The sequence below is a fragment of the Callorhinus ursinus genome, unplaced genomic scaffold (assembly GCF_003265705.2).
Source record: "Callorhinus ursinus isolate GAN/ISIS: 27379988/994484 unplaced genomic scaffold, GSC_fseal_2.0 scaffold2, whole genome shotgun sequence".
Classification (NCBI taxonomy): domain Eukaryota; kingdom Metazoa; phylum Chordata; class Mammalia; order Carnivora; family Otariidae; genus Callorhinus; species Callorhinus ursinus.
In genome coordinates, this window is record NW_027397064.1 from 27,570,532 (window position 1) to 27,598,075 (window position 27,544).

At 42.2% G+C, this 27,544-nt stretch overlaps 2 protein-coding genes across 8 annotated transcripts in view; one reads left to right on the forward strand and one right to left on the reverse strand.

Moving 5' to 3' along the window:
* The window catches only part of FASTKD2 (FAST kinase domains 2), a 16,627-nt gene extending 14,541 nt beyond the window's left edge, over window positions 1-2,086 (reverse strand). The window contains exons 1-2 of one of the 3 annotated variants that reach the window (XM_073879502.1): window positions 2,065-2,086; window positions 395-1,237 (exon numbers count right to left, since the gene is read on the reverse strand). In XM_073879502.1, coding sequence (XP_073735603.1) covers window positions 395-1,117 — 723 coding nt within the window. In that variant the 5' untranslated portion in view covers window positions 1,118-1,237; window positions 2,065-2,086. The other 2 variants (XM_025892675.2, XM_025892698.2) reach the window with 2 other exon arrangements.
* MDH1B (malate dehydrogenase 1B) lies at window positions 2,061-25,819 on the forward strand. Of its 5 annotated transcripts, XM_025892706.2 has the most exons (12): window positions 2,061-2,304; window positions 6,361-6,473; window positions 9,918-10,052; window positions 10,229-10,371; window positions 12,357-12,853; window positions 16,259-16,400; window positions 16,882-17,045; window positions 19,208-19,347; window positions 19,652-19,703; window positions 21,505-21,585; window positions 24,368-24,433; window positions 25,246-25,818. In XM_025892706.2, exons 1-12 carry the CDS (start codon window positions 2,283-2,285, stop codon window positions 25,284-25,286), a joined length of 1,596 nt encoding a protein of 531 aa, XP_025748491.1. In that variant the 5' UTR covers window positions 2,061-2,282; the 3' UTR covers window positions 25,287-25,818. The 5 variants fall into 5 exon arrangements, with proteins under 5 accessions (XP_025748491.1, XP_025748500.1, XP_073735621.1 ...); XM_025892715.2 differs by lacking the exon at window positions 24,368-24,433; XM_073879520.1 differs by lacking the exon at window positions 6,361-6,473.
* Window positions 25,820-27,544: the final 1,725 nt, after the last annotated feature.

Here is a 27,544-nt window from a genome sequence, read left to right on the forward strand (position 1 = left end):
TCTGTTTCCTCATCTTACAGGGCTAATGAGAGGATTAAATAAGTAAAAAGTGTAGGTACTCAATAAATACTAGTTCTCCCCTCTTCCCATCTCTTACCTTCAACTAACCAACCTTTCCTTGTATATTTTATCTCTCTCCCCATTTTAGTTTATTACTCACTATTAGTCATCTCTGGCAAAGAAAAATGGTGCAAGCTTTCATAAATTCCCACAGCAAAAGGAAGGAAAGACCTGGTAAGCTTAAGGTCTCTAAATCATGTATATGCAGAAATGAATATAAACTACCTATTCCACTGATAATCTCTTCCAAGGAGGATACATCTCTATTTCCCCTCATTCTTTCAAGATGTGCCAAACTGTGTAAAATGATATTTAAGTCTCCTTTTGATTTTACCTGGACCACCCTCAGCAAAGTCTGTACCAGCAGAGTGTTCTGAGGAATTCCAAGCTTCACCATAGCATGAAGACTGAACAGCAGGTGGTCATAGTGCATGATCTTGGATTCTCTCATCACTTGTTCACACAGCTGGTTAAATGCAGGGTGGTTAAACATCAGTTGTTTTTCAACATACTTCTGGTCATCAGACATCCTTTTGGCAATTATCCACATTGCTGAAAAATAGTTACTACTGGGAAATACAGGTCCTTCTGAAAATGTATCTAACACATCACTCAGAGAACTACACTCCTGAGACAGTTTTTTATAGTTGACAGGGGTTGGTTTTGTTTCCTTGGTGAGCACATCTTCATTGGAGGCCTTCTGATGAAATGTTATCTTCTTCAATCCATCATCAGGGTCAAGAGAGTGTTTTGAATCAAAGGACAGTCTTCTAGGACAAAGCAGTCTGTCGACTGTAAGGACTGTTTCAGTGCCTATGCCCTTTGTTTGAAAATTATCTCCTGATTTAAAAATTAAGGCATCCTGAAATAGATATCTAATAGATGACTGCACTCCATTACCAAAGTCACTTAAGAGAAGGTTTCTTGGGTTCCAGTTTGAATAAACAATTTTCAGTCTGGAAAATCCCAAAGGATACAGCCTCATAGTTCTGCTTGTTGGAACTAAAGTACTGAATTGTCTGAAGTTCCATAAAAACAAACCGGCTCTGCTATTCATTGTGCTATCCACTCAAACGCTTTCAAATCGCTTTAAATTAGTCTACATAATACAATGCCACTTCAGGGAGTGAAAGAGAAGACAAGCCGTTGTTTAAAGAGAAGACATGCCGTTGGTTTCCTGTAGGGGAAGGAATTATAAAAGAAATAAAAATTAAAGCAAAACTTTTATTTAAATAAAGGAAATGAATTTAATAGACACCAAAGTGGGAACCTATGGAGACATTAAAGATGAAAACGGTAAAACTACTTTACCAAATGGGCTTCCTCCACTTCTTCCACAATGTGTAAACTGTCTTACAGAAGCCAGGTTACTTTGGAAGTAGTCGTTGTATAAATGAGTTTAAAAAATAAATAAATAAAGTGAAATTTCAGGTGAAAAGTGTTCCCACAAAGTATCCTCTTAAGAAAGGGATTTTATGTTACCATTGCTTTGGAGAGGTCTTCAATGAAAAAACTTTAACGTTGACGGATACTTTTTTAACATGAAGATTTAGCAACGGCCGAACCCAGACTTTAAGCATAGGGACTGGGACAAGTAGAACCGCTGAGGAGAGGAAGCAACAAACCAAAGTGACGCTTGCATGCGGCCTGAGCTTGGGAGGGTGATAAATCAGCCAGTATCACCAGATCTCATCAAGTGTTATGAGCTCATCTTTCCCAAGCTGGGCCACCCAGTATTAACCTACCTCCCTAAAGGTAAGGCCCAAGCAACTCCTAAGACCTTCCTCCAAAAGACAAGAAGTCTACGGTGTAGCACTGCCAAATGCTCCGCCTATATTCGTTGGCCACTCACCTGAGGTCAGAACCCCGTGGTTCTATACAGGCGCAGCCATGACAGCTTTCCCGCGAGCTGGCAGTATCGCGAGATTTTACGGATCCTTCATAGGTCAAAAAGCTTACGTTCGCGGTAGTCGGAGAAGTTTGCTCAGTGAAAAGGCAACTTACCGAAGAGAACGACTAGTTTCCTTAGGTTCAGGGATAGGGACAGAGGAAAGCACAAAGCTTTTAAAGACAGTGTATGATCGTCTGCCCCAACACCTAACCCCTCTGGCAGGGCCCCAGACCCCGCGCTCAACTTCAGAGTGCGCCTGCTCCTGCGCCAAGCCGTGGTTGCCAGGAGACCGCCGAGCCGCGGTTCCTGCCCCTGGGTCGAGGCTTTTAACATGGCCAAATTCGTGCTTGCGGGTGAGTGATCCCCACGTCCGCCCGTAGATCGCTCAAAACACCGACAACTACTCACTCCCTCTGGTCGCTGAGCAGTGATTTTCTTAACTGCTTTTTGTTCTAGCAATTCCGACCTCTATACGGACCACCCCAGGCTTCTTATGCATTCATTCAAAGATGTTTATTGGGCAGGGTCCTCTGCAAAGCACTCCCGGACACTGGGGACACGGTGGGGGAAAAGATATACCTGGGCCTTCGAGGAACTTTCAGTCTCACGGAGTACAGAAGCATGTAAACAAGTAATTTTGATCCACTGTAATTAATGAAATGAGGGAAATGTGCACAGGGCTCTGGGAGGTGTTGCAGCAGCTGATTTTGTGAAGGTTTGGAATAGGGAGGCCATTCCAGATAAAGGCGCACAGCTAGAAGTCTCATGGCCTAATGGAGAAACTAGATATGGAGGAAGTGACTGGACCTGGGGCTAGAATGGAAGCCGCAGCCGGATCCTGGCACCTAAAGTGCCCCAAACAAAGGTGTTTGAACTGTATCTTGAAAGCAATGAGTCTTAAAAATTTTTTAAGCAGGAGTATCCTCAGTGGGTTTGCATTTTAGGGAGCCCACCTTTGTCAGCAAATGGAGGAAAAGGATGGAAAATGTCACTGGCATCCGGAAAACCACTAAAGGGTCTTAGTAAAAACAACAGGCGATTATACCTGCCTCCCTCCCTTCTCAGCAAGTTTCCTGAAAAAGTAGACTGCTTTTGTATCTTCAGCTACTTCTTCCATTCAGTCTGGCTTCTACTTCTGCCTCCTTTCAGAAATGGCCTTCATCAGTCACCAGTGACTTTTACAGAAGCTGTCCAGTCTTTATTGGAACTTTCTGATGCATTAACACAATTGACATCTCCCATCTGCCTGGAAATCTATTTCCTTTGCTTCTTTATTCATTCAGAAGAACATTTTTGAGCACTGACTGACTATATGCTGGGAAGGCAGTGATAGAGACACTTACAAAGAATGTTACATGTGGGCTAGTGACAGGGCCAGTTCTATAGGAGCAGTGGCAGGAGCCTTTAGTCAGGCAAAGGCTTCCCAGAGGGAGTGGTTTTTCAAGCAGAGATCCTTAAGCAGAGTTACCTAGCAGAAGGAGGTAGGGAAGAAGAGAGTGATTAACGCACCCGTGGCAGGTGCTGGGGTTGGAATGAGGAAAGCTAGAAAATGGAAATAGATTTAGTAGGATTGTAGCAAAGGGTACAAGAAAGAGAGTGTCGTAGGCTGAGGCCAGAATTAGATATAGATTCTTGTGAGCCATGTTCAGTATTTCAAACGTTATCTAAAGTATACAGAAGGCTTTTGGAAGAAGAGGACATAATCAAATTTGCATTTTATTTGAATGGTATTCTCTATGGTAAGAGAAAGATTAGATGCCAAGACCCCAGTTAGTTGCAATAGTCCAGGAGGAAGATAGTGGTGGCCTGGCCTAGTATGGTGGGCAGTGGAAATGGAAGGAATTGAATGGACTAGAGCGATATGAGGGAGGCAGAATTCATAGAACTAAATGTCTCATTGGGTGGAGGAAGGCAAGGGAGAAGAAAGAGTTAAAATTATTTCCAACCAGTGGTTTGGAAAAATGGGTAGATGAGTCATGGAAAAAAAAAAAGTGGAAAAGTAGGCTTAATACTCTGGATACTCTTAATTCTCTTAAATAACTGAACATAAGAGAAGAGCAAATTCGGTGGGGGAGTTTTGGCAAAATCTGTACTAGACATGCTGAGGGCCTATGAGACATTCAGAGGGAAATGGAAAAATACAGGAAAGTATAAACATCTAGATAAGGTGATAGTTCTGAACTGGAAGTGCAGATTGCTGCTTGAACCCAGGGAGTGGAGGAGATCCACCAGAAAGAATGCATAGAGTGTGAAGATGCCTTGAAGAATGCTAACCTTTTAATGGATCAATAAAGGAATAAGAACCTACAACGTATAGTGAGAATGACCAGAGAAGTAGGATGAAAACCTGAAGAATGACCACCACCATAGTGGGTGTTTCAGAAGGATAGAAGAAGGCAAATGCCAACAAGAAAATGATCAAAATGTATCCATTGGATGTAGTGACATGGAGGTCCTTGATACCCCTCTAGAGAACTGTGGTTAAAGCCAGATTGCAAGGGGATGGGAAGCAAATGGAAGTGAAGAACTGGGGATGGTTAAGTGTAGAGAACTCTCTCAAGAAGTTTTAATAGAAGAAGACAGGTAGAACGCAATAGCTAGAGTGGGACATAGGCTTTTTGTTTCTTAAGACAGGAGAAACTTAAATGTAACCTGACTGTATTTAAATAGGATGGAAAAGGACCATTAAGAATAGGGATAAGATGCTAAAAGAGAGGTTAACCAATTAAGCAGAGTTGGTGGCAGTTCCGAAGGAGGAAGAGGGTGGTGTTCAGAGCCTAAGTAGTGAGGTTAGAGCTGAACAGGAGGTAGGAGCCATCTTCCATGAATAGGAGAAAGAAGGAAAGGATGAGTCCAGATGCAGACAGGCTTGTAGGTATGATGGCAGGAGGTTAGGGGATTTCCCAAATGACAACATTTTTGTATGATTTGGTTTTGTTTTTAGATCACTCTTTTTTTTCTTAAAGATTTTTATTTATTTATTATGTCAGAGAGAGAGGGAGGGAGAGAGCACAAGCAGGGAGAGTGGCAGGCAGAGGGAGAAGCAGGCTCCCCACTGAGCAAGGAGCCCAATACAGGGCTTGATCCCAGGACCCTGGGATCAAGACCTGAGCTGAAGGCAGACACTTAATCAACTGAGCCACCCAGGTGCCCTTGATTTGGTTTTGGTTTTGTAAAGTAGAAAGGCAAGGTTATCTCTTCTGACAGTGTGGGAAAATGGAGAGAAGGAAGAAGTTTGCAAGAAGTGGGCCACGTTTGGAAGGGAAATTGTGAAGAACAGAAGAGAGTGCTGATAAGGAAAATAGAAGAATCTCCAGGCAGGGTTGAAGGCCAGTTGAGGCCAGCGACCATGAATTTATAATGGCGCCTCTCTGCTTGCTTCTCCCATGTTTCTCCAGGGGTGCCTAGCAGCAGATGGAACCCAGAAACAGAAAAGGCAGGTAACTGCGTTCATCCAGGGTGAAAGGCTTTTACCAGGCTGATTTGCCAGAAACATAGTGGGGCAAGATAATTTAAAACATGAGCTAGAGTGTGGTTTGAATTCATGAACCATGGATTTGAACTAAACAGGGAGGCTAACAGGGAGTGGTTGAGAGGGTTGATGATTTAGAAGTCACCATGAAGTGGAGGAAGTCATGATGGGGAGTAACTGGGGAAGATTGTTGCAGAGGGGGTTCTGCACTGGGCCCCTGCCCCTCCAACTCCCATCAGACACCCACCCAATCCATCTACTCTGGTGGCTCTAACTTCCTGTGTGTTGATGGCTGCAAAATCTGTCTCTTAAGCCCTTACATGGGGCCTGCACTTCAGACTTACAGGTACAGCTACCTCCTGGGCTTATCCACTTAGATAAACTGCACATACCTCCAACTGCATTTATCTACAATTAAACGTCTTACCTGTGGTTTCTGTTCAGTAAGTACAGGATCATCTACCCAAGCCAGAAACTAGGAGTTATCCCAGACTTTTCTCTGCTTCTCCTCCCCGCCTAGTGCCACTCCCTGCAACACATATTAAATCTACCTGTGATTTTACCACCACTCCTCACTTTACACTTTGCCTTTTGGAGGCTACTAATGACTAGCTCATTATTGATAGTTCATGCTTAGTAGCATGGCAACCCCTTTGAGAATGTGAAGTCTGGCACACTCCTGGAGGAGAGTAAATAGCCAATCGCCTTTTCTTCTTCCCACGTTTTATTACTTAAGATTCTGACCTCCTGTGAGATAATTTTATTTTTACTACTGTTATAAAAATCAGAAGTTTATATGGTGGCAGTTTAATACTATAATTCTATGTTATAAAATATATCGTAACTATATGATTAATTCTGTAATTATATGCCAAATACAACTACATGATAGTTTCTGTGTGATATAAGAAAATGTTGAAAATTTGAACTCTTTTAGGTAGAGCAGATTGCCCATATTATGCTAAAGCAGAACTCCTAGCAGACTACTTACAAAAGAATCTTCCTGATTTTCGGGTACATAAAATTACACAACATCCTCATGTTTGGGAGGTAAGAAACCTTTATTGTTTGTTAAACTCACACACTCACAGAAATGTGTTCTGATTTAATGAAATATTAGCCAGTGTTATCAGATGGGCTTCCAATAATGAATGTTCATGTACTACTGATATATTAACACCAATAGAATTAATTCCTACTTAGCAGTCTCAGAACATTATATGCTTTCTCCTTTGTACCTAGTAAAACAAATGAGGCCCTAACCAATCAGTAGAATAAATTTAGCTGTTTTTTTCTCCCAAGAATCCAGGTAACCTGTATTAACCTTTTTAACTTTTCATTCTCCTTCATTTGATTTCTAACGACAGAGGCACTTGCTTATTTGAAATACCCTTCTTTGGGACTGTGTTTCCCCACAAACAGAGATTTGGGGGAAGGAGTTTCCTCTACCAGGGGGCGCTCTTGCGAATAATGCTCTGGGAAGGAATGAGGACAGCAGTGTTGTGCAACAGGAGAGGTTGAACCACCGTGCCGCTGCAACAGAGGGCTCAGCCAGCCCTGACCTCTGAAGCTGGGGTGGCCCTTCAGAGATACCCCAAATACAGGTCAGGGGGCTGGGCTTTTGTACTGACACAACTAACAGTCCTTGGATGCAGGCTGCTCTTGGGCGGGGACTTAACTCTAGGCAAGGGAACCTCTCTGAGGTCAGTTCCTAGAGAGAGACTCAGCACTGAGCCATCAGCAGTAAGTACACCTGGTGACCCAGGGAATGAGTGTCTTGGTCGTGAAGGGGGAATCTGGATGACATAGGACAGAATCTGCTACAGCTCACCAGTTGTTGTGCCTTTCGGATCTACATGCTCCATATAATAAATTCATACCATCTGCGAGCAGCTCTTCTGGGGTTCTGGTTGGCATCTTTCCCTGGGGAAACTTGACAAGAGGATGGTCAGTGAAAGGAACCACGGTCTCCACTGCATATCATTTTAGGGCTGTAACTGACACTCATCACCGTTCTTGTCTATGATCCAATGTCAGTCCCCCTCACCCTCTGCTGGTCTAGTTGACTTCTGAGGTGTGATGACCTAGACCTGTATTCTCGGAGGTCTGAGTCCTGGTCTCCCGGGATGTAACTGGATGTGAGTGCGGCACACGTATGCTTGCTGGCAAAATTGAGCAAGGCAGTACCAAGGATGCCCTAGCGGGTCACCTAGATGCCAGATACTCTTTCCTGCCCACATGCCCCTGATCAGCAGGGCCAGGTACTGCTTCCAGGATGGTAACTCCTTTCCTTGACTGCTGTCTTGGCACAGGAGCTCAAAGTGACCAAGCAGCAACCATAGCTTAACGTTTAATGGAATGCTTCCTGATAGAAACACCCTGGCACCTCTGGAATTTAGAACCTCCAGACCCATAGAATCTAGAGTTAAGTGGGCTTGGGGAAGCACGAATTCTCCAAGTGGGTCACTGGGTCACTCTTAATTCCATCCCTCGGTTCCTGGATTCATGTATTTCACCTAATGGGGAAAGCACTATATTGATTCATGGTGTATTTGCATCCTGAAAGACAGTGCTTTATCCTTACAAGGTAGCAACCTCTAAGCACCTTCAGTGAACTGTTCTATCCCTCTATCAGATGATGTGATACATAATAGGGCCAGTGCATCCCATGGTTACGTGCCCAATCCCACCAAAGTGGTACAAAGTGATGTTATGCAGAATCCCATGTTGCTAGGTTGAACATTTTCTAAGCTCTTGGGCAGGGTGCTGGCCAAAGCCCTATGAGCAGAAAAGGCAGCTCTTTGCCCAGAATATATGTTGATTCCAGTCAAGATGAATCACTGCCCTTTCTAGGGTAGAAGGGGTAAAATGTAATCAACTTGCCACCGAGAGGCTGGTTAGGATCTTTGAGGGATAATGCCATTATCAGGGGGTCAGTGTTGGTCTCTGTTGCCAGCACATTGGACATTTAGCAGCAACAATGGCTCGATCAACTTTGGTGAGTGGTGGCTTGTTCCCTAGGGCTGTAGCATAACCTCTGTCTCTTTTGTGAGCCCATTGTGCCTTCAGCTAAGTGACCTTATCTGCTGGGCTGTTCCATGCTTTTATCACAGTCGATGTTCTCTGGTGGGCACTGCCCCTGGCCTCTTTTTATTTCAGGACTCTATCAGGGAGTCCAGCTCTATAACAGCATGCCCTTTGATAGCCCTGGCCTAGGATGGACAGCCACACCAGGCTTCTCCATGATGCTGAGAACCTATCACCAGTACAGTTGTTATCATTTTGATGAATGTAGTGTCCTCCAGGCCCTTCTGGAGAGCATAATGGACGAGTAGGTTTCCCGCCTTCCATAGTAGCATATCCACTCCAGCATGCCTATTTTTCTAAGCTTTTTGATTCCTTCTTCCATTGTCTTCTGTGGATGTTCTGGCATTTCTGTTTCATTTCACGTGAACCATCACTTTCTCCAAGCTTTGGAGAGCCATCCTAGCAACGTGTTGCCACTGTCTTCTGAGGTGCTTGCCAGGATATGTACCCTTGAGTTGCAGAAGAGTGATTTATATTGATAAATTCTCCCTTGCCCAACTTTATATTCCACTCTTGATCCTGCACCCTCAGGGTCCAGTCCTATACATATTCCCCCAGTCCTACCAAGACATCAACATGCCCCCCTTAGTGCTGAAGGTCCTTTGGGGCAGAGTCCCTTTCCTTCAGAGGCCCGGCACTTAACTGGCTAGGCTATGCAATGACTAGGGGAACCATGATGGAATCTTCACAGCAGCATTGTTTGCTTTAAGGGAAGATAGAGAGATCTTCAACATCATCGAGAGAAATTAGTTTCTAAGATTTTATGTGTAAGGTAGCCTCATTACACATGCCTCCAATGGCAAGAATGTTGTCATGTACTTTACTCACAAGAATGTTGCTCTCTGTCTCTACTCAGCTCTTGTCATTAGAAGGCCTGGTCTACACAAACCAGATGATGATGATTTAAACTTTCTCTAATGATTACTATTAGAAATCCACAGATAACTTTTAGCTCATTAATTCGGTCCGGATGACAAATTATACCCACATATTTGGACAGCAATATCAAATTTAGGTGGCCCTAAGACTGGAAGTATCTCACATAGAAGAGCAAGGTAAGAACCAGTTGAATTTTTTTGAAATCAGCTAAGTTGGAAGACTTGGCTTCTCTTTTAAGCTAACCACTTGCATTCTCCGTCTCCTCGACAAAGAGAGCAACTTTCGGTACCTTTATTTGGTCAGCAAATTTGAAGAATAGTCTTTCGTATTTGATTAATTTGTTACTTCACTCACCACTATTTTCTCTATTTACATTTTACAATGTAAAGATATCTAAATTTTATTATGTATACTCAGTGGTAGTAAAAAAAAAAAAAAACAAGCTAGTTCGTGTTTGAATTCTGAAGTATGGAACTGAATTCTGAGACAGATTCAATGGATGACTTCTCTTGGAGTATCATTCAATAGGAGTGGTTAAAAGACCTGTGTGAGAAGAATAAGTGGAGTCACAAAAAGTCCCCCATCATATGGAGAGAGCTGTTGGATCGTGGAGGAGAGGGCTTGCTTTTGGGAGGATATAACGAGTTCCTGGAATACGCCCAGGTATATGGATTAAGTTGGTTTGTCTGCTCAAAACATTTCCATTCTCTCACGTTGTTCTCCAAATGTCTTGCTTTCCAAAGTATTATCTCCGCTTTCTTTATTCTATTCTGGCTTTAAAAACAGGAACTTTCCATTATAATCATTGTCAGTGTTGACTTTTTCTTCCTAATATTTAGCTTTACTACGGTGTCACCTCTAGCATGACTACTGAGCTGATGAAGATAATTGCTCAAGAGAACCTGGAGACACATATAGAAAAAGAACTGGAGGAAGAAACCAAGAAAGATCTCATCCACCCTTTGCAGGTCTGGATCACCAGGTGGGACAGTCAAACTCCACGATTCATGAGATTGGGTGTTATATTTAGAAAGGACGATAAGGTGGGATTAAGTCCATGATGGAAGAACCTCTGAATGTCAAGTTTGAGATTCGTATGTATAGATATGTACATGTACAGATATGTGAATATATATATACCTATGTATCCCCCAATATAGCTCCGTATTTAAGTTTTAGATTATAGGTGTATGTATGCACACACACGTATGAAATCTAAGAGCAAATGTATAGCAAAGATCGTTAGTTTGACAACCCTATCTCCAGCTCTTGTCTCCTTACTCTGTGTCTCTCATGCTGTCTGCTGCTTGCCTTCTTGCTCTTTGCCTTGCTGCCCTTCCTTCCCATTCCCTTGCTTTCCTTCTCCTCTCCCCACTCCAGTCTCACTGCCTGCTGCCCTGCCTTTCTTTCCCACTTGCTAGTGCTGACCTCGTGTTGTGTGCCCGCCTCAGTAACCAATATTGTGGCTGGACCAGCCTGTGGTTCTTACTACATTGGCAAGACCCCCTCAGCAATAACCATCAGGAAACGTGGGGAGAAGGGGTTTTGTTACTTACACATCCTGGAAATGACATGGCACCCCTGGAGCCACACAGTGAAGTCACCGGTGGGGAGAGAGAGAGAGAGAGAGAGAACGTGTGAGCACACAAGGCCCTGGGGCTCTGCTTTTATTGCGGTTGAGAGTGGGGGACTTAGGTTTTGTGGGCTCACTCTGTACTGCCGAATTTAAAACCTAGGAGTAGAAATTTAAAGCTTGGGAAGAGAAAAAACAAGCGGCCCGGCTGGCCGGTTATTGACATCAGAGATCTCTAAAACCGAGCCGCCCCTGGCTCCTTAGCGGTGTGGCTGGCAGCGTGTTTGCTGCAGACAGCCATCTTTAAAGTGGATACCTCCTCGGCAACCAAAACCTATAAAAAGCAGAAAACAAACCTGCCAGGGTTTATACTACACCTGAGTTTTGTTCCTTCTTCCTTTTTTTCCTCTCTTGCTCCTCACCGCGTTCAGTCGTGGGTACAAGCAGTCTTCACTAGCACCTTTTGTCTCTGCACTCCATCTCTCTCTCGGTGTCTCTTGCTGTCCTTGCTCTCCCTCTCCCTCCCCACCCCTCACTCTGTCTCTCACGCTGTCCTTCTTTCTTACTACACCTGCATGTATCCTAACAGTCATGTTCCTTTGGAAAATTATTCGTTATGAAATAGTTCAATACAGGAAAGAATTAAGAATGATGTAATAAGCATAAACATGAACCTCACACCCAGATTTAATAAATACTACAAAGCCTTTAGATATTTTTAAAGGATTAAAATGGTACAGATACTGTTGAAACCTTCATTGAACCCCTCCCTAAACCCATTGTGAAAATCAAAAATGCCCAGGTGCATTTCCAAACCCCTGTCAGGGTCATTATACCTGTCGATTGGTAGCCAAGCTATTGAGTACCCAGATCCTTGCCGGATTGTGGGTACAGATACATGATGCCTAGCCTATGCTGATCCGAGGCTTCTTTGCAAGGATTTAGAAAAGATAGTCCTTTCCAAAAAAAAAAAAAAAAAAAAAAAGTCATTACTTTGTAGACGAGGGTATAAAGTAGAAAAGAGCCATGGTTAAATAAAACTTGTTATTTCTTTTCCTTTTTGAAAGAAAATGTCAACATGTAATTAGAGTACTATGACACCATTCTTTTTAAATTTTGCTTTCTGCATATTCTATTTTATTTGACAATCTCTTAAACAGGTACATTTCTCATTTGGGGTTTGTTTTCAGATGGCCAGAGCAAGGGATTAGTGGTAAGAATATTTTTGCTCAACTTTTGCTTCCTCACCTTAAAAAGTCTTATGTGGTTGTGTACACCTATTTAAGATATTAAACCACCCTATTAATGCACCTGCAGAAATATCTATTAAGAGTAAAAGCTTAACAGGAGCAAAAGATTTAACCATTCATAATCCGGCTTTGCATTTTTATTAGCGCATCTGTCCCTGCCTGCTACAACCTAATTCCCATCTTGACAAGTGGCGAAGTGTTTGGAATGCACACGGAAATTAGCCTGAATCTATTTGACAATAAGCAGGCAGAAGAAAATCTCCATGTTATCGTGGCCGAAACTCGGGACCTGGTGGCCCCCTTGCTCCGAAGCATCTCCATCTGTACCCGAGTGGAGGACGCCTTCCTCCAGGCCCATGTGATCATCATCCTGGATGAGAACACTGACCAGGAGGTATACACTCTAGAAGACTACATCCGAAGCAGGCTTCCTCTGTGTAGGCTCTATGGATACCTGATCGAGAAAAATGCTCACGATTCTGTCAGAGTTATTGTGGGAGGAAAAACATTTGTGAATCTTAAAACCGTTTTGCTTATGAGATACGCCCCAAACGTGGCCCACAACATCATTGCCGTGGCACTGGGTGTGGAAGGCCAAGCTAGAGCTGCGCTGGCCAGAAAACTGAGAACAACCTCCTCATGTGAGTGAGCTTCTGTGTCTGTTTCTGTTTTTCAACAATGTGATTTGAAAGCCACTAGGAAGAACACCGTACCCCTTTAGGATTATTCTGGATGTCTGGAATAGAAAGTAGGAAGCAGATAAAAAGAACTCCCTACTGTGTGATTTGACTACGGTGTGAACGTTTTTTTCTTACTATTTTTCATGACAGGCTGTCTTTGTCCATCATTTAAAAAGTTAAACCAATGTTTAATATAAGATTTCTGTTTTTCTAGTTATAATTTGAAACCTAATATTTCAATTTTCCATAATAGTCAACCAAGGTAATCAGTGTTTTTTATTTTTTTTTAAAGATTTTTATTTATTTATTTGACAGAGAGAGACACAGTGAAAGAGGGAACACAAGCAGGGGGAGTGGGAGAGGAGAAGCAGGCTTCCCACCGAGCAGGGAGCCCAATGCGGGGCACGATCCCAAGACCCTGAGATCATGACCTGAGCCAAAGGCAGACGCTTAACAACTGAGCCACCCAGCTGCCCCTAATCAGTGTTCTTAAAAAAAAAATCATCAGGGATGTGTGTAAGTGGCTCCACCCCACTTCCCACTGATGTGATGGTAAACATGTGCAAGGGCATTAAACTTGTCCGCAGGATTCTGCTGTCTAATCGGTTTCTGCCCCCAATTAGTCTTGGAACTGGTAGACATCAGAACCACGAGAGGATGAGACTGGATCAGAAAATGGATTGTTGTATTTAAAAGGGGAGTGCTGTATTTGAGAACATTGATCATCTTTAACAAATTTTAGATGTCCGTGCCTTTAGTTGGAGCAGGCGCAACAAAGCCCATGAAAATGCAGGGAGGTGCGAGGCGTTCCCTCAAGACAATAGGGAGATGATGAAATGTGAGCCCCACGTGCTCTAAATCGGGGCCATAAAGGGCTTCAGGAAGCCCCTACATTATAGCAAGAGCTGTATCACCCACTGCTTTACAGGGAGGCCCTAGAACCATCACTTCTGGTATTCTCACACACAGATCTTCAGTGCCTCACCCCCAGGTTCAGTGATTACCTTAGCCAAATTGCTATAAAATTATTCAGTAGGAAAGAAAAACATTTTCTAATCACTTTATCTCTGTGCCAACCTTATATACAGATATGTAGACACTGCTTTATCACAAAAGATTTTTTTTAAGATTTTATTTATTTGAGAGAGAGAGAAAGCACATGAGATGGGGGGAGGGTCAGAGGGAGAAGCAGACTCCCTGCCGAGCAGGGAGCCCGATGCGGGACTCAATCCAGGGACTCCAGGATCATGACCTGAGCCGCAGGCAGTCACTTAACCAACTGAGCCACCCAGGTGCCCTCACAAAAGATTTCTGATAACGCTGATCAAAGTGCTAAGATGAGGCAGTGTTATAAAATTTAAAACAAGGTGGGGGCTTTCAACCAGAAAGCTGCTCTCCTGTGGGTCTGGTGGTGCCATAAATTGTAAGCTCTCCTGGACCCAAAGCCAATAAGCATATGAGAAGCAGAAGAAAGAGAAATGGAGAAACATTGGGTAAAGGAAAGAGAGACTTTGGAGGGACAGAGGTCAATGGGAATGGTCCGCAAAGCAGCAACGAGAGACTCTGCACCAACAAAGCCAGTTTCCTGAAATCAGAAAACCATCAAGGAGAGTCATTCAGTGAAGAGTCCAGATGCCAAGAGGGTGGCAGATCTTTCCAGGATGTCCCTTGAGTTCAGTTCACACATAACCCTGTTTCTCAGGCCATGTGCATTGGCTTGGTTGGAACTCTTGCTGCTGCAAGTGACAGCAAGTCCACTCAAAGCGACGGTAGACTGTAGACAGAGAGAGCTTTTTTTCAGACATAAATGGATGCTGGGGCTCCAACAATGATGTCAGGACTGGCTTGCACTCTCTCTTGACCTATCGCTCGGCCCCGCTTTCCTCAGCATTGGTTTGCTTCCCATGCAGGCTCTCTGTACAGAGTGGCGAAGTGACCACTGGTGTCTCCAGGCTCATACATTCATAACTTAGCTCACCCCAGGAGAAAGAGGGCTTGCTCTCTCAAATGTACAAAATGAGCAGGATAATATCTCATTGGCCAGGCTTGGGCCATTTGCCCATCTCCAAATCAATCGTCATCGCCAGGAGTCTGGAATCTGGGACTCCTGCCTATTGATAGACCTGAGGGGTGAGGACAGCCCCACCCAAACCATATGGACTGAAATTGAGAAAAGGTAATTATTTAAAGGAAAACCGGGATGCTGTTAAAGAAAAACAGTAGGAAGAAATGTTAGGAGGAAAAACAGCAGATGTCCACTATGGTTTTCTCTGGCAGAGTTATATGGAGCCCTACGTCTGATAAGAAAAATTCTCCTCCCTACTGCCTGCCTTTGAACACAACCATGTGAGAGTGTGATACTTAAAGCTGCTACAGCCGTTTTAGGACCATGACAGGCAGGCCAAAAGAATAGCATCTTTGAGCTGCTGAGCAACACCAGTGTTACTGCCTACCTCAACTTGTTATTGCCTGAGAAAAGTGAGCTCCTCCTAGTTAAGCCAAGTCAGAAGGATATTCTGTTACTTGAAACCTACACATCAAACTTAACTCATGCACAACAGTAGAGAATTTAATCACAGTAGGAAGTGGTATGACTTTGAAAGATAATTAACTCTTTAAACAAATAAGTTAATAAATCAATAAAATTACTTATTTTCACTTCAGATACAACATTCCTAGAAGAGCCACAGTTTTAGAATCATATTAAATTTTAACCCCTATTTCTCTCTAACCACTGTCCTCTTATTTTCCTTCACAGGGCGAATCACTTTGTATAGTAGTTGCTTTCTTACCCACTCCCCTCCACCCCCAGAATGTTGCAAGGATTTGGGCTGATGTGTTTCCTCCTAAACCTTCCACCTAAAAGTACCTTACACATAGAAGCAAATTCAATTACTTGTTGATTAGGTTGTTCCTGAGGTCCTCTTATTATAACACCCTCCTTCTGCAGGAAATGAAACCCATCCGGGGGTTAAGTGATTAGCCCAAATTTCTATTCCAGTCTAGAATCAAGAACCTTTGTCAGAACCAAAGCAGATAAAAAGTTCTCCTAATGGCAAGCAGAGTGGTTAAGTTAGGACCACACCAGTGGTATAATTTTCAGTAGCAAGGTCTTTCAGGGAGCACTTCAGTATTTCTTGAATTCACTCATACGGCCTATGTATGAACATGATTAGGAATTGCTGAACCCTGATGATTCAGTAAGTCATCCATGTCATTTGTACATTCGGGGGAAGCATAAACTTAGATCCTTTTATAGCAAAAAGATCAATCCTAAAACAACACACAGACAAAAAATAGACTACAGGCAATTTTTTGTATTAATGCTCATTCTTATGTTAATTTTAAATTTCTTTCTCTTCATAGGTATCAAAAATGTGATAGTTTGGGGTAATATTAGTGGAAATAACTACATTGATCTGAGAAAAGCCAAGGTTTACAGATATGAGAGTGCTATTTGGGGACCTCCTAACTACTCACGGCCTGTTTTGAGCTTGATTTTTGATAGGTATGGTATATTTTTAAGTCAAGTATACTAGCAATGTTGGATACATGTATAATAGTTGTTATAATCCTTTAAATCATCTTAGAAATCTTTGAACCAAAATGACTTGGCATTGGCATTGTTCACACTTACCTTTGTTTATGCACTCTATTGAAAATACAGAAAATCCCGCAGAATCCCAACTGGTCAATCCCCACGCCCAATTTATTTGACTTTGCAGTTATGAATTTTTTTTATTTTTTATTGTTATGTTAATCACCATACATTACATCATTCATTTTTGATGGAGTGTTCCGTGAAGAAGATAGCAGGAGTCGATTGACTTTTTGCAGGATTCAAGAAGCTTGAAGAAGGAAGGTACACAGGAAGGCATATTTCTCTTTTATGGAGATGATTTCTTATACTGAGATCCATTGACCCAAAGAACATTCTTTTATTCCCATTCTTCCCTCCATTGTAAAATCGTTTCTTTCTCTCCTTATAGTGACTGGGTAAACAGACAATATGTGGAAACTCTTAAAAAGCTGACGGCCACAGGAAAACAATTTGGAGCCATCTTATCTGCACACAGTATAGCCACTACATTGAAATACTGGTACCATGGCTCACCGCCTGGGGAGATCGTGTCTTTAGGAGTACTAAGTGAAGGTCAATCTGGGTTTTTTGTTTTTTGGGGGTTTTTTTGTATTACTTTCAAACCTGCCTGTATGCCTCATACCCCTGCTTCTGTGTCCCTGCCTTCTGCCTTACCTGGTCTGTAAGCTGTCTGGACTTCCACAGTTCCATACTCACTTATCATTCATGCACTCACTCAGCCATTCAGAAATTCTGCAATGTTTTGTGTGAATGTGCAGGGAACACACACACAGCTGCTGCCTTCAGACCTAGGGCAGAGGGAAGAAGAGCCAGCTACAAAAACTCCAGAGTTCCACTAAGCTGTTCTCACTGTATCCCAGGTGAGGAAGGGAAGGCAAGGTTGGTTTTAGGCAGATGGCCGGAAGAATCAGGATGGACTTCAATAAGGAGGTGACCCCCCAGGAAGCCTTCAAGTCTGAGTAGTGTTTACCTGGCAGACTAGTGTGGATAGAACATCCCCCAGGAGCCACGGTGGCGAAGATCCAGGGTCAGGATATGAAGGATACATCAGGATGCAGATCTTCGGGCACCCGTGGGAATGTGGAAAGCTTGCTCTCCCGCTGCAAATACCGTATATGCATTTTTACAACCTTACCGCTGTCATCTGCTAAAAACTACTTCAGAGGACTTCTACATTTTTGAAGAGTAGGAAAGAGAGAAGAGTTGTTCTGTGTTGTCTGGGTTCTATCTAAAGCATCTCTTCCCTTTGTGTTTTACTTTCTCCCTGTGCAAACTCATTCGCTGCTAAAGCTTCCCGCCTCCGCCTCTCTGCTGAGCAGTAGCCTATGAAACACTGTCCCCTGGACCATGCTGTCACCTCAGGCTGACATACACCAAACTGAACTCATGGTCATCCTCTCCAATTTGATCTACCTCTTGTGTTCCTTATGTTATTAGTGGAACCACCATCCTCCCTGTTATTCCAGTGACCATCGTGCAGCTCAAGGAAATCTCCCAAATCCCCCAAGTCAGAAATCATCTGTCTCTCCTCTGTATGTGAACAGCATTTTGGCCCTCTGTCAGGGAGTGCATTCCAGCCTGTCCTTGTTGGTGGCGTGGTTAATTTCGTTAAGTCCCCTGTGTCCGAGCGCATATACCCTGAGGGCAGGGCTTTGGCTGAGTCTTCCTGCTTCTACTTCAGGGTTAGACACTCAGGGAATCTTGTTTCAATCGCAGTAAGGCGCGTGAGCACGCTTTTAATGCATACGGTGAATCAAATCAGTATGTTACCTTTTTAGTGTAATAGGCACTTAAAACCTTATCTTTATTTGTTAACAGTTTAATCTCTGTAGGAGTTCACCAATAAACAATGCAATATTGGAGGTGAAGAGCAGGTCATCACTGTCTTCCTGAAACCATGTAGGTAGACTCTTGTATGTTGTCCACCCATCAGGCTGGCTCTTTGCAGATTAAAAAAAAAAGAGAGTGAACAGAGAACCTCAGATGCCCTCTAAGGAAAGGCCTTTTAGATCCTGGTTTCTTGACTATCCTCACATTTTTGTTCTACTGACAGCATTTTTGATGACTAGAATGGCAAGAATTATTTTCTCATTTGATTGAGGCACAAAAGGCAGGGGGACAATTCTATCTGAATATTGCATAGTTAGTAGTAGTAAGTGTTGTCCATCTTTTAATTTGGAACACATCCAAACTGGGCCCTGGGAGCTGCCGGGAAATCATCAACTTCCCCAGCCCCTCCCTCTCCCACCCCAGGCCTCACACCGCAGCTATGGGACCACCACAGCAGGCTAGAAGAGGGTAGGCCAGGTGAACAAATGTCTTGAGGTCTTGGGCCAGTGAGGGGGAAGGAAAGGCCACAGGGGGCAGAAAAAAGGAGTCTAGACAAAATGGAGGAGAAAGACATGAGCCCCCGAGGCTCAGGCACGGGGTCTGAACCAAGCCTGAGCAGACAGGAGGGGTAACAGGAGGGAGTAGTGGTTCTTCTTTCAGAGAGAAACACAGAAGAGAGAGTTGTCAGAACTTGGAGAGATGCTAAGTCAATACTTCTAGAGTAGGTGTTTCAATCCTCCCAGGAGGGGAATTCTCAGAAATTTAGTTCACTGTTACCATTAAAAATCACATACGATCTCTGTCCTTTTCTACAATGCTTTATATGAAGGGTGTATTGTTCTGAGTGCTTTTGTTTTGCTTTGCTTTCTATTTGCTCACTACAGGCCAGTTTGGTATTCCTGAAGGGATCGTCTTTTCTATGCCTGTAAAATTTGAGAATGGAACTTGGGTAGTTCTTACAGATCTCAAAGATACTGAAATCAGTGAACAAATAATGACCAGAATGACAAGTGATCTCATTCAGGTAATGTCTGAATAGATATAAGAACACTGACTTTGATAATGACTATAAACTGATTCCTCTGGGCCAAGGAACCCACACCGATTTTCTGTGGGTTCAATTTGCATCCGCTTCCTAAAAACAATCAGGAGGCAATAAGACTTTGAAGAAATCAACAGAAGAACACTACTCATTACGTTACATAATATCTGGCATGTTAAAAATATTTGTTGTTAATCAAGACCCGAAGTGTTTTTCTATTGAAGATTGATTGATTAAGCTAGCAACTGTGGTCACTTACTTCTCTGATTATGAAATTTTTCAACAGGAGAAACTTGTTGCACTTGGAGATTTGATCAGTTTTCAGCCCTATCAATCAGGTAATCTTTTCAATGTGATGTTTTATTGAGCTGCTACTAAAAGACTATTAAAATATTTGGTGGGGCACCTGGGTGGCTCAGTCATTTAAGCATCTGCCTTCGGCTCAGGTCATGACCCCGGGGTCGTGAGATGGAGTCCCTATCAGGCTCCCTGCTCAGCAGGAAGCCTGCTTCTCACTCTCCCTCTGCCCTTCCCCCTACTCGTGCTCTCAATCTCTCTCTCATGCTCTCTGTCTCTCTCAAATAAGTAAATAAAATCTTGAAAAAAAATTGTAAAATATTTGTTAAAACTGAATCGCTATTGAATATTGATAACTATAATCCACACTTTATCACTTTTAAATGAAATTATCGACAAAAGAAACTGCCAAGTTCAGTGTGTCTTTCGAAATAAAACATCTCATAAGAATGCTAAAGAAATCACATCTTAAAAACACAATGACCTTATAAATGTTGTGTGTAACATATGTATTCATGTCCCAGGCCTGCCGTAATGAATGACCACAAACTGGGTGGCTTCAACAACAGAAACTTACTCTCTAGTGAATAAGTGAGACCAGCAGATCTAAATCAAAGTGTTGGTAGGGCCATGGTCCTTCGGAAAGCTCTAGGGACACACCCTTCTCTGCCTCTTCTGGGCTACAGCTGCATCACTCCAATCTCTGCCTCTGTCTTCATGTGCCGGTCTTCTCTCCGTGTGTGTCTTGTTTCTTCTCCTTAAAAGGACACCAGTCATTGCAACCCAGTACGACCCCGTCTTAACTTGATTAAATCTGCTAAAACCCTATTTCCAAATAAGGTCACATTCACAGGTATCAGGGATTGGGACTCCAATGTGGGAACACAATCCAACCCACAACATTCCATTTACTTTTAGATCGCTAAAAAAAAAAAAAAACAATACATTTAACAAGCCTATTTTTCTCACTGGCAGTTTCTCTAATACTAAACTCACAAGGAAGTGCTATCAAATTTTTTGATCTCTAAATATTGAAAATATTTAACAACTAGTATGGTACAGATTCCACCCAATCAAAACAGTTGCTGCCTCTTACAATGAATTAACTGGTAAAAAAGAACCTGGCAGGGACAGAAGACTGTCCTTGGTCCAGACCAGACAGGGTTTAGTGAGGTCAAAGTATGGCAGTGTGGAAAGGGCAGAGAGACCAGGCCTCGAGGAAAAGAGGTTCTGGGCAGAAGTTGGGCTTTGGGAATTCAGATCTGGTTCCAGGAATGGGCAAAAGCAAATAAAGTCCAAAGGCAGCATGGATTCCAAGGGCATAGACACAGAAGTCCGAAGAGCAGTTGGTTTTCACTGGAACAGTTTTATTCCCAGAGTTTAGAAGTTCTCTGTGTGGCTTTCTGCTTTTGCAGAGTAGAGCTGCAAATTCCTTTTCTGAGAATGGGCTATAAAGAAGTCATTCTAAATTTGGCTCCTTTGGTAGTTAGTCCTAAATTTTCCGTAATACTTGCATTATAGCGGGTTTGGTGAAAGAGAATAACCTAATTTTATGCTGTTTTCATTAACAAAGGTCAAGGCATAGATAGATGATAGAGAGATAGATAGATAGATAGATAGATAGATAGATTAGATAGATATATAGATATAGATCTTGATTCTGTCAACTTCAGACCTTGCCCAAAACACTGTTCCAGAGATTCCAAGATCAGGGCATTGAAAATAATCAGAATTTTGCACAGTTTGGAGGTCTCTGCTTATTAGCATATCAATGAGGTGATTCATGCATGAGGTTTGTTTAATCTTTTTGATTAATTTAATACTTAATTCCCTGACTTTTAGAGACTGACATAGCCAAAAGCGATGAAAAGACCAGCTTACCTACCACATACAACAACCAGGAAAATCAAAGAGTCTCAGATGGTAGGTATATCAATTGAAAAAAAAAATGTCCTTTTTATCTAAGACTTAACACTAAATTTTGAAGGAAGGAATTTGATCATCTGTTAGCCACAAGGTGAAAATTAAATCTTTTATCACCTTCATCCTATATTCAAAAATCAGATCATATTTAAAATCTATTAAAATTTTGAAGGAAATTAACAGATATTCATTGAGCACCTTCTGTATACTGGTCACTGTGAGAGACACTGGAGACACAGTGACAGAGTTATAGCCACACAGATATGTCTGGGGAAAGGAGCCCTGAGAATATGAAGAAGTAAATGCCAAGACGCACAATGAGTTAAAAATCTCAATAAAACAAAGCAATACAGGTCAAAAGGAAAGAGAGTATATAATAAATAATCTAGAAAAGAGAATTCCTTGTAATATATGAAGAAGACTTTGTCGTATCTTCAAATCTAGTTGGGACTTAAGATGGCTAAAGATAATGAAATGATCATTTATTCAGAAACTCTGCTGGTTCTGTCACACAAGGTGAAAATATTCGAGATCTATTGTACAATAATGTATACATAGTTAATACTGTACTGTACACTGAAAAACATGTTTAAAAGGTAGATTTCATGTTATATGTTTTTAGCGCAATAAAAGAAGAAAGAAAGAAACCACACTAGGTCCTAGGGACATGAACATAAATCAAATATTGTTCTTGCTCTCAAAGTGCTCACCGTCTAGCATGGGAAACAGCAAAGCCAATCAAAAACTACCCTGTTGAGGGGGGCCTGGTGGCTCGGGGTCAGTTAAGTGTCTGCCTTTGGCTCAGGTCATGATCCTGAGGTCCTGGGATCGAGCCTCATGTCCTCCCTGCTCAGCGGGGAGTCTGCTTCTTCCTCTGCCCCTCCCCCTCCCCCTGCTTGTGTATTCTCTCTCTCTCTCTCTCTCTCAAATAAATAAATACAATCTTAAAAAAAAAAAACAACCTACCCTGTTGAGAAGTAAGTGGTATGTAGAGAGAGGCCAGGTATAATGGAACCACACTGGGGGTCTCCTGATAGGGACAGCAATGTTAGGAAAGGTTTTCAAGTAGAAGTGACATGGGACCTGAGTCTGGAAGGATGAGTAGAAATTTCTCATGTCACGTAGTGAAAAAGAAGCCTGCAGGTGGAGGAGTCAGAGAAGCTGTGAAAGGTGTCCCACCAGAAGAAGACACATGGGCAGAGGAAGCATTTCAGGTGGCCAAGGCGTGACCAGAAGTGTGAACCCAAGGCAGTCTAAAGTTGTATTCAGAAGACAATAAACAGAGTAGCTGGGCTAGAGCAGAGGATCCCAAAATGATGAGTAGAACTGGAAGAGGCGCATGGAGGTCATCTCTAGTTTGGTTGGTTGAGAGCTCAGCCAAATGGCTGGTGGGTGGCGAGACAAGCATGAAATGGCTGCTATTAGGCTTAAGGAACTAACCTGGCTTTCTCGTTGGCCCCCTAGAAGATGATGGAGCCACCCAAATCACTGTCCAGAGGACTGTGGTGAGCTCAGTCTCAGACAGAATAGATATTTATATAGTATCTCTAGGATGGGTGCAGCACTGTTGTTCCAGTTGGCCCAGCTGGTATTGAGCAATACTCAAGAAAATGACCGAGGGCTCCAAGGCCCTTGTGAGAGAACTGAGAAAAAACTGTCAGATCTGTCATGAGCAAGGTGACTGGCAGCTTTCCAGCATGATTGAAAAAAAGTCAAGTTGTAGAGAATGTATTCCAGAGTTTAGGCATCAGAACGATCCAAGTTGTTAATTAAACTGTTAGATTCTTAGACCCTCTACTAAGTCATAATCTTACACGGACTAAAGAAGGTTAGTGGTGATAAAGTAGAGAAAATGGGGCTGATTTCAGGTTGTTTGAGGGGCTATGTGTTGAATGAGCTTTAGAATCAAGTATCACTTGATAGTGCTTTCCACAGTGTGGGCTCAGTGGGTCGTAAAAAAATTTTGTGGGGGGTGGCTGGTGGCTCAGTCAGTTAAGTGTCTGACTCTTGATCTCAGCTCAGGTCTTGATCTCAGGGTCATGAATTCAAGCCCCATTTGGGCTCTATGCTGGGTGTGAAGCCTACTAAAAAAAGAAAAAAAATCGTGGGTGATGAAATCAATTTAAGAACTGGCATTTTTTTCCTTAAACTGGAATAAAAATGATAAGAAAAGAGTAAGTGAGAAGAACAGATTTCTTTCCCAATGCACTAGAATAGAAAAGAAAAACAAAGATGAGTAAAAAAGATAAGAAAAGGGTAAGTCCTATTTCATGTAACTTTTTTCTGTTTTATTGTAAGCACACAAGTACACATACTAAACTATAATGTAAAATGCATTTTTTACTGTGAGTCATGGTCAACCAACTTTGAAAAACACTGACCTAGACCATTTCATAGTTGTTAGTTATATTCTAAATCCAATATGTTTTATCTAATTTTGGTTTCAGAATATAAAGATAGAATGTGTTCTGATCTAATCCAAGATGAGGAAAAAAACCTGGTTATGTCAGACACTAAGTCCACTGAGTCACATACCATCTCTGCTAATGGTCATGACTCACGTTGTCGGGTCTTAGGGAATGACGCTGTGGTCAGGAGAATGTAGTCCAGTTCTCAAGACTCCATATAAAAGTGATCGGGCATCTTGCAGCTTCCCAAGAACAAGGCATTCAGAGAAACTTGGAGTGGAAGCAACAGGGCGGGAGAAAATTAGACTAACTTCAAAAATCCGTGTGCTTTAGATACTAAAATCTCTGTTCTGCCCATTCTCTGTTTACACCAGTGGATCTTTTAGATCTGATTCCTCAACCCATCTCTGAAAAGCCATACAGTCAAGAAGCCATAAATGGTAGGTGGGGAAACAAAACATTAACTAGTCTTTTCTTATTCAATTAATAGAATTGGGTAGAAGAGATCAAGTGTCCCCCAGATATAATTCTTTTCAAACCCTCCCCCCGTCACATCCCCAGCTTTGTTTGCTGACACTTTTGGAACCTCCCTTCCTACATTTATAACCAGGGCTATGTCAATGGCAACTGAATCCTTCCTTCAGAATGAATAAGTAAGGAAATGGACACAGATATATCGGCAAGTCCAGATTTTCAAAGTCTATAGCATAGTTGTCATGGTATTTTTTAAAAACCAGGCTGATAGAGACTTCTTCGGGGTTGACCAGTCAGGATATTCACCCACGCCTCCACATTCTTATTTGAATGTCCAATAAAATGAACAAATCCATGGTACCTTCCATTCTGAAAATGTATAGGATGGTGGGCTTTGTAGTGGGGCTAACTAGGGGGAATTAGAATTGGTACATAGACGAGAAGCAGGGCCAAGAGAAGAAATGGAACTGACCATGTAGCAGCAAAATTCAGAATGGGAAGTAAAGGAACCAAGCAACACTGCGAGTAGAAATAGATTAAGGTCAGGAGGGAGGCCAGAGTTTAGTTTTGCTGTATGTAAAAGATCTAATGATGGTCTTGTGGTTTGATGTCCCTCATAGATAGAATCCCTCTCACACATACTCCCTCAGTTGAATCAGATTGAATACAGGAATCCAGGAAACAGAAGAAAGAGGAGAGCAGACAAAAAGCTAATAAAAACATAGGTTACTAATGGATTTTTAAATAGTTACACCTTTTCATTCTCCCCCTTTTACAGATTCTGAAGACAAAAGTGTGGAAGAGCAACAGATAAATTAGACCAACTATAAAGATATTTGGTGGTGTAATAAATATGAAAAGACCCATGAATGCGTGTATTTAGGGAAGACACCCCTCCACCTGGTCTGGGGGCAAGCATGGGACCCAGTTTTGTACAGTGATACATAAGAAGATTTCTGGAGATGTATGGGGGGCAGATGGGGTTGGAGATAGTTTGCAAGATTGACTTCCATCTTAGATAACATTATGCTAGACAATAACGTGACTGCACACACACAAAAAGATTGAGTTCAATCATTTTGTGTTACCTGAATTCACTCATAGGTTTGCTTATTGTCCCATTTTCTCATATAGTTTGGTGTCAATTGCTGTTTTTTTTAAACTACATTAAAATACAATGGTCAGTCATTGCATCCTTGCCTGTACATGCTTCTAAGAGGGACTGCTTCCCCCCACAGGCCATACCTAAGGCATGGACATGAGTGGCCATGTTTGCTCGGCTGTTCTTACCTCCTTGGCTTCAACTGATTGGACTAAAATAAACACACCTTACTCAAGGGGAACCAATTAGATTTTCTCTCACAGTGTCAAAAAACTTGCACTGAGAAAAATGGCTGAGTAAGTTGGTGTCTGGATCATGGTAAAGGCAGTGACTTAGAGAGAGCCACACAGTTCTGCTGTGAGGTCTTCAGAGCGAGTCAGGTTCACCAGCTTCATAAGATCTGGCTGTATATTCTTTCTCCTTGCATTTGCTTGGGATAATTATCTTTACAATAAATCACACTTTTACTTTAGCTCAGATGGAATAGGTTTCTGTTTCTTGACACCAGATATGGCCTGAATAAATGGAATTTTGAAAGGAAAGCATAATATTTTTACCATATACTTACATGGTTTAAGTAAAAATTACAGTCTTTATTAAAGCAGTAGTAGTCAAACCAATATGCTCATATATTTTCAAGCTAATAGAACCCTTTACAAATGCCAATTAAGAACTTTTGAGAGCCCAGGAGTCACTTTAAAAACTGCTGATCTCTGTGCTTTCTCTGTAGTTTAAATAGCTTTTACAGTACAAATTACTTTCTGGGAAAATTCAAGAAAATTTCAGGTGCTCCTTCATTGCTTCTGCACCATTATGATTCAAAACTGTGACTAACTTTTGCTTGTTTCCAAAGTCATCACCTCATTTGATGTTATTGTAAAGAAAACTTAATGTCTGTCAGTGTTAAGGACTTTGGGTAAGGTTTGGTGCCCTAATTCTACCATTTCCCCTGCCTCGGCTTGTGGTATCCTCAAGGGAGTATGACCACAAAGAACACTAACTGGGTGGGAAGTCATATGGTGCTCCCCACATCACTGGGCAGGTGGCGGGCATTCATCCACGTACAGGGCTTCTTCCTGGTAAAACTGAGCTAGATTGGAAAATGTGACTCGGGCCAAGAAACTCAAGCAAAGCTTCCTGTTCCTTCCCCCTTGAATTGGGCATGCCGGTCACGTATCAGCAGAAACCAGATGGCAAAGCTGGAATAGAGACTATAACTATGAAGATCCATCACCTTTCGAGGCAGGGCCCTGCCCCTTAGTGATATACTTTCCAGTGGGTGAAGCCCTAACCATTCAGATAGTCAGCAGCTTCTTTAGGTGGACATCTAGAAGCGGCTGGAAAAAGACAGGGGCAGAGTTTCTCCTTTGTAGAGACACTGTAGGAAACATTCAGCCCCATCTCCAGCAGGCTGTTCTTTCCAGCATGAATATGAGCTATTGTATGTTTGAACCACTATAGGGTGACCAGGATACTCTAGGATAGACTCCCATAGGAGCACACAACAAATTGATATTAATCATTATACATAGTATCACGCATTTGTCCCAAATCAATATAAAATATAGAATTACATCAAAGAAAAGTATTAGTGTTTGCTATTTGCTTAAGAATAATGCTGGTACCATTTCAAAAACATCTCTCAGAGAGTTTTGTTTCAGCTAATGCACTAGCTGTCATGGTAGCCTGATGTGAATAATAGGCCAACTTGGGAAATCTCAAGTCTGGTCTTCCCATTAGAAATAACTTTAATATGAGATTATTAAAAATAATTTCTCTCTATTATTAAAACTGTCATGATAAAGACATGAGGGAGAAATATTCAGTAGTTAGATTACTCAGACAGAGGCAGTATGTGAAAAAAGTAATTACCGGTCACAGAAATATAGGTTAAGTGTATATGTCCTTATAACTATAGCAAGCACTGTTACTTGCTCTCCCTACAGCCCTGCCCCATTACCTTGACTAAGAGAAC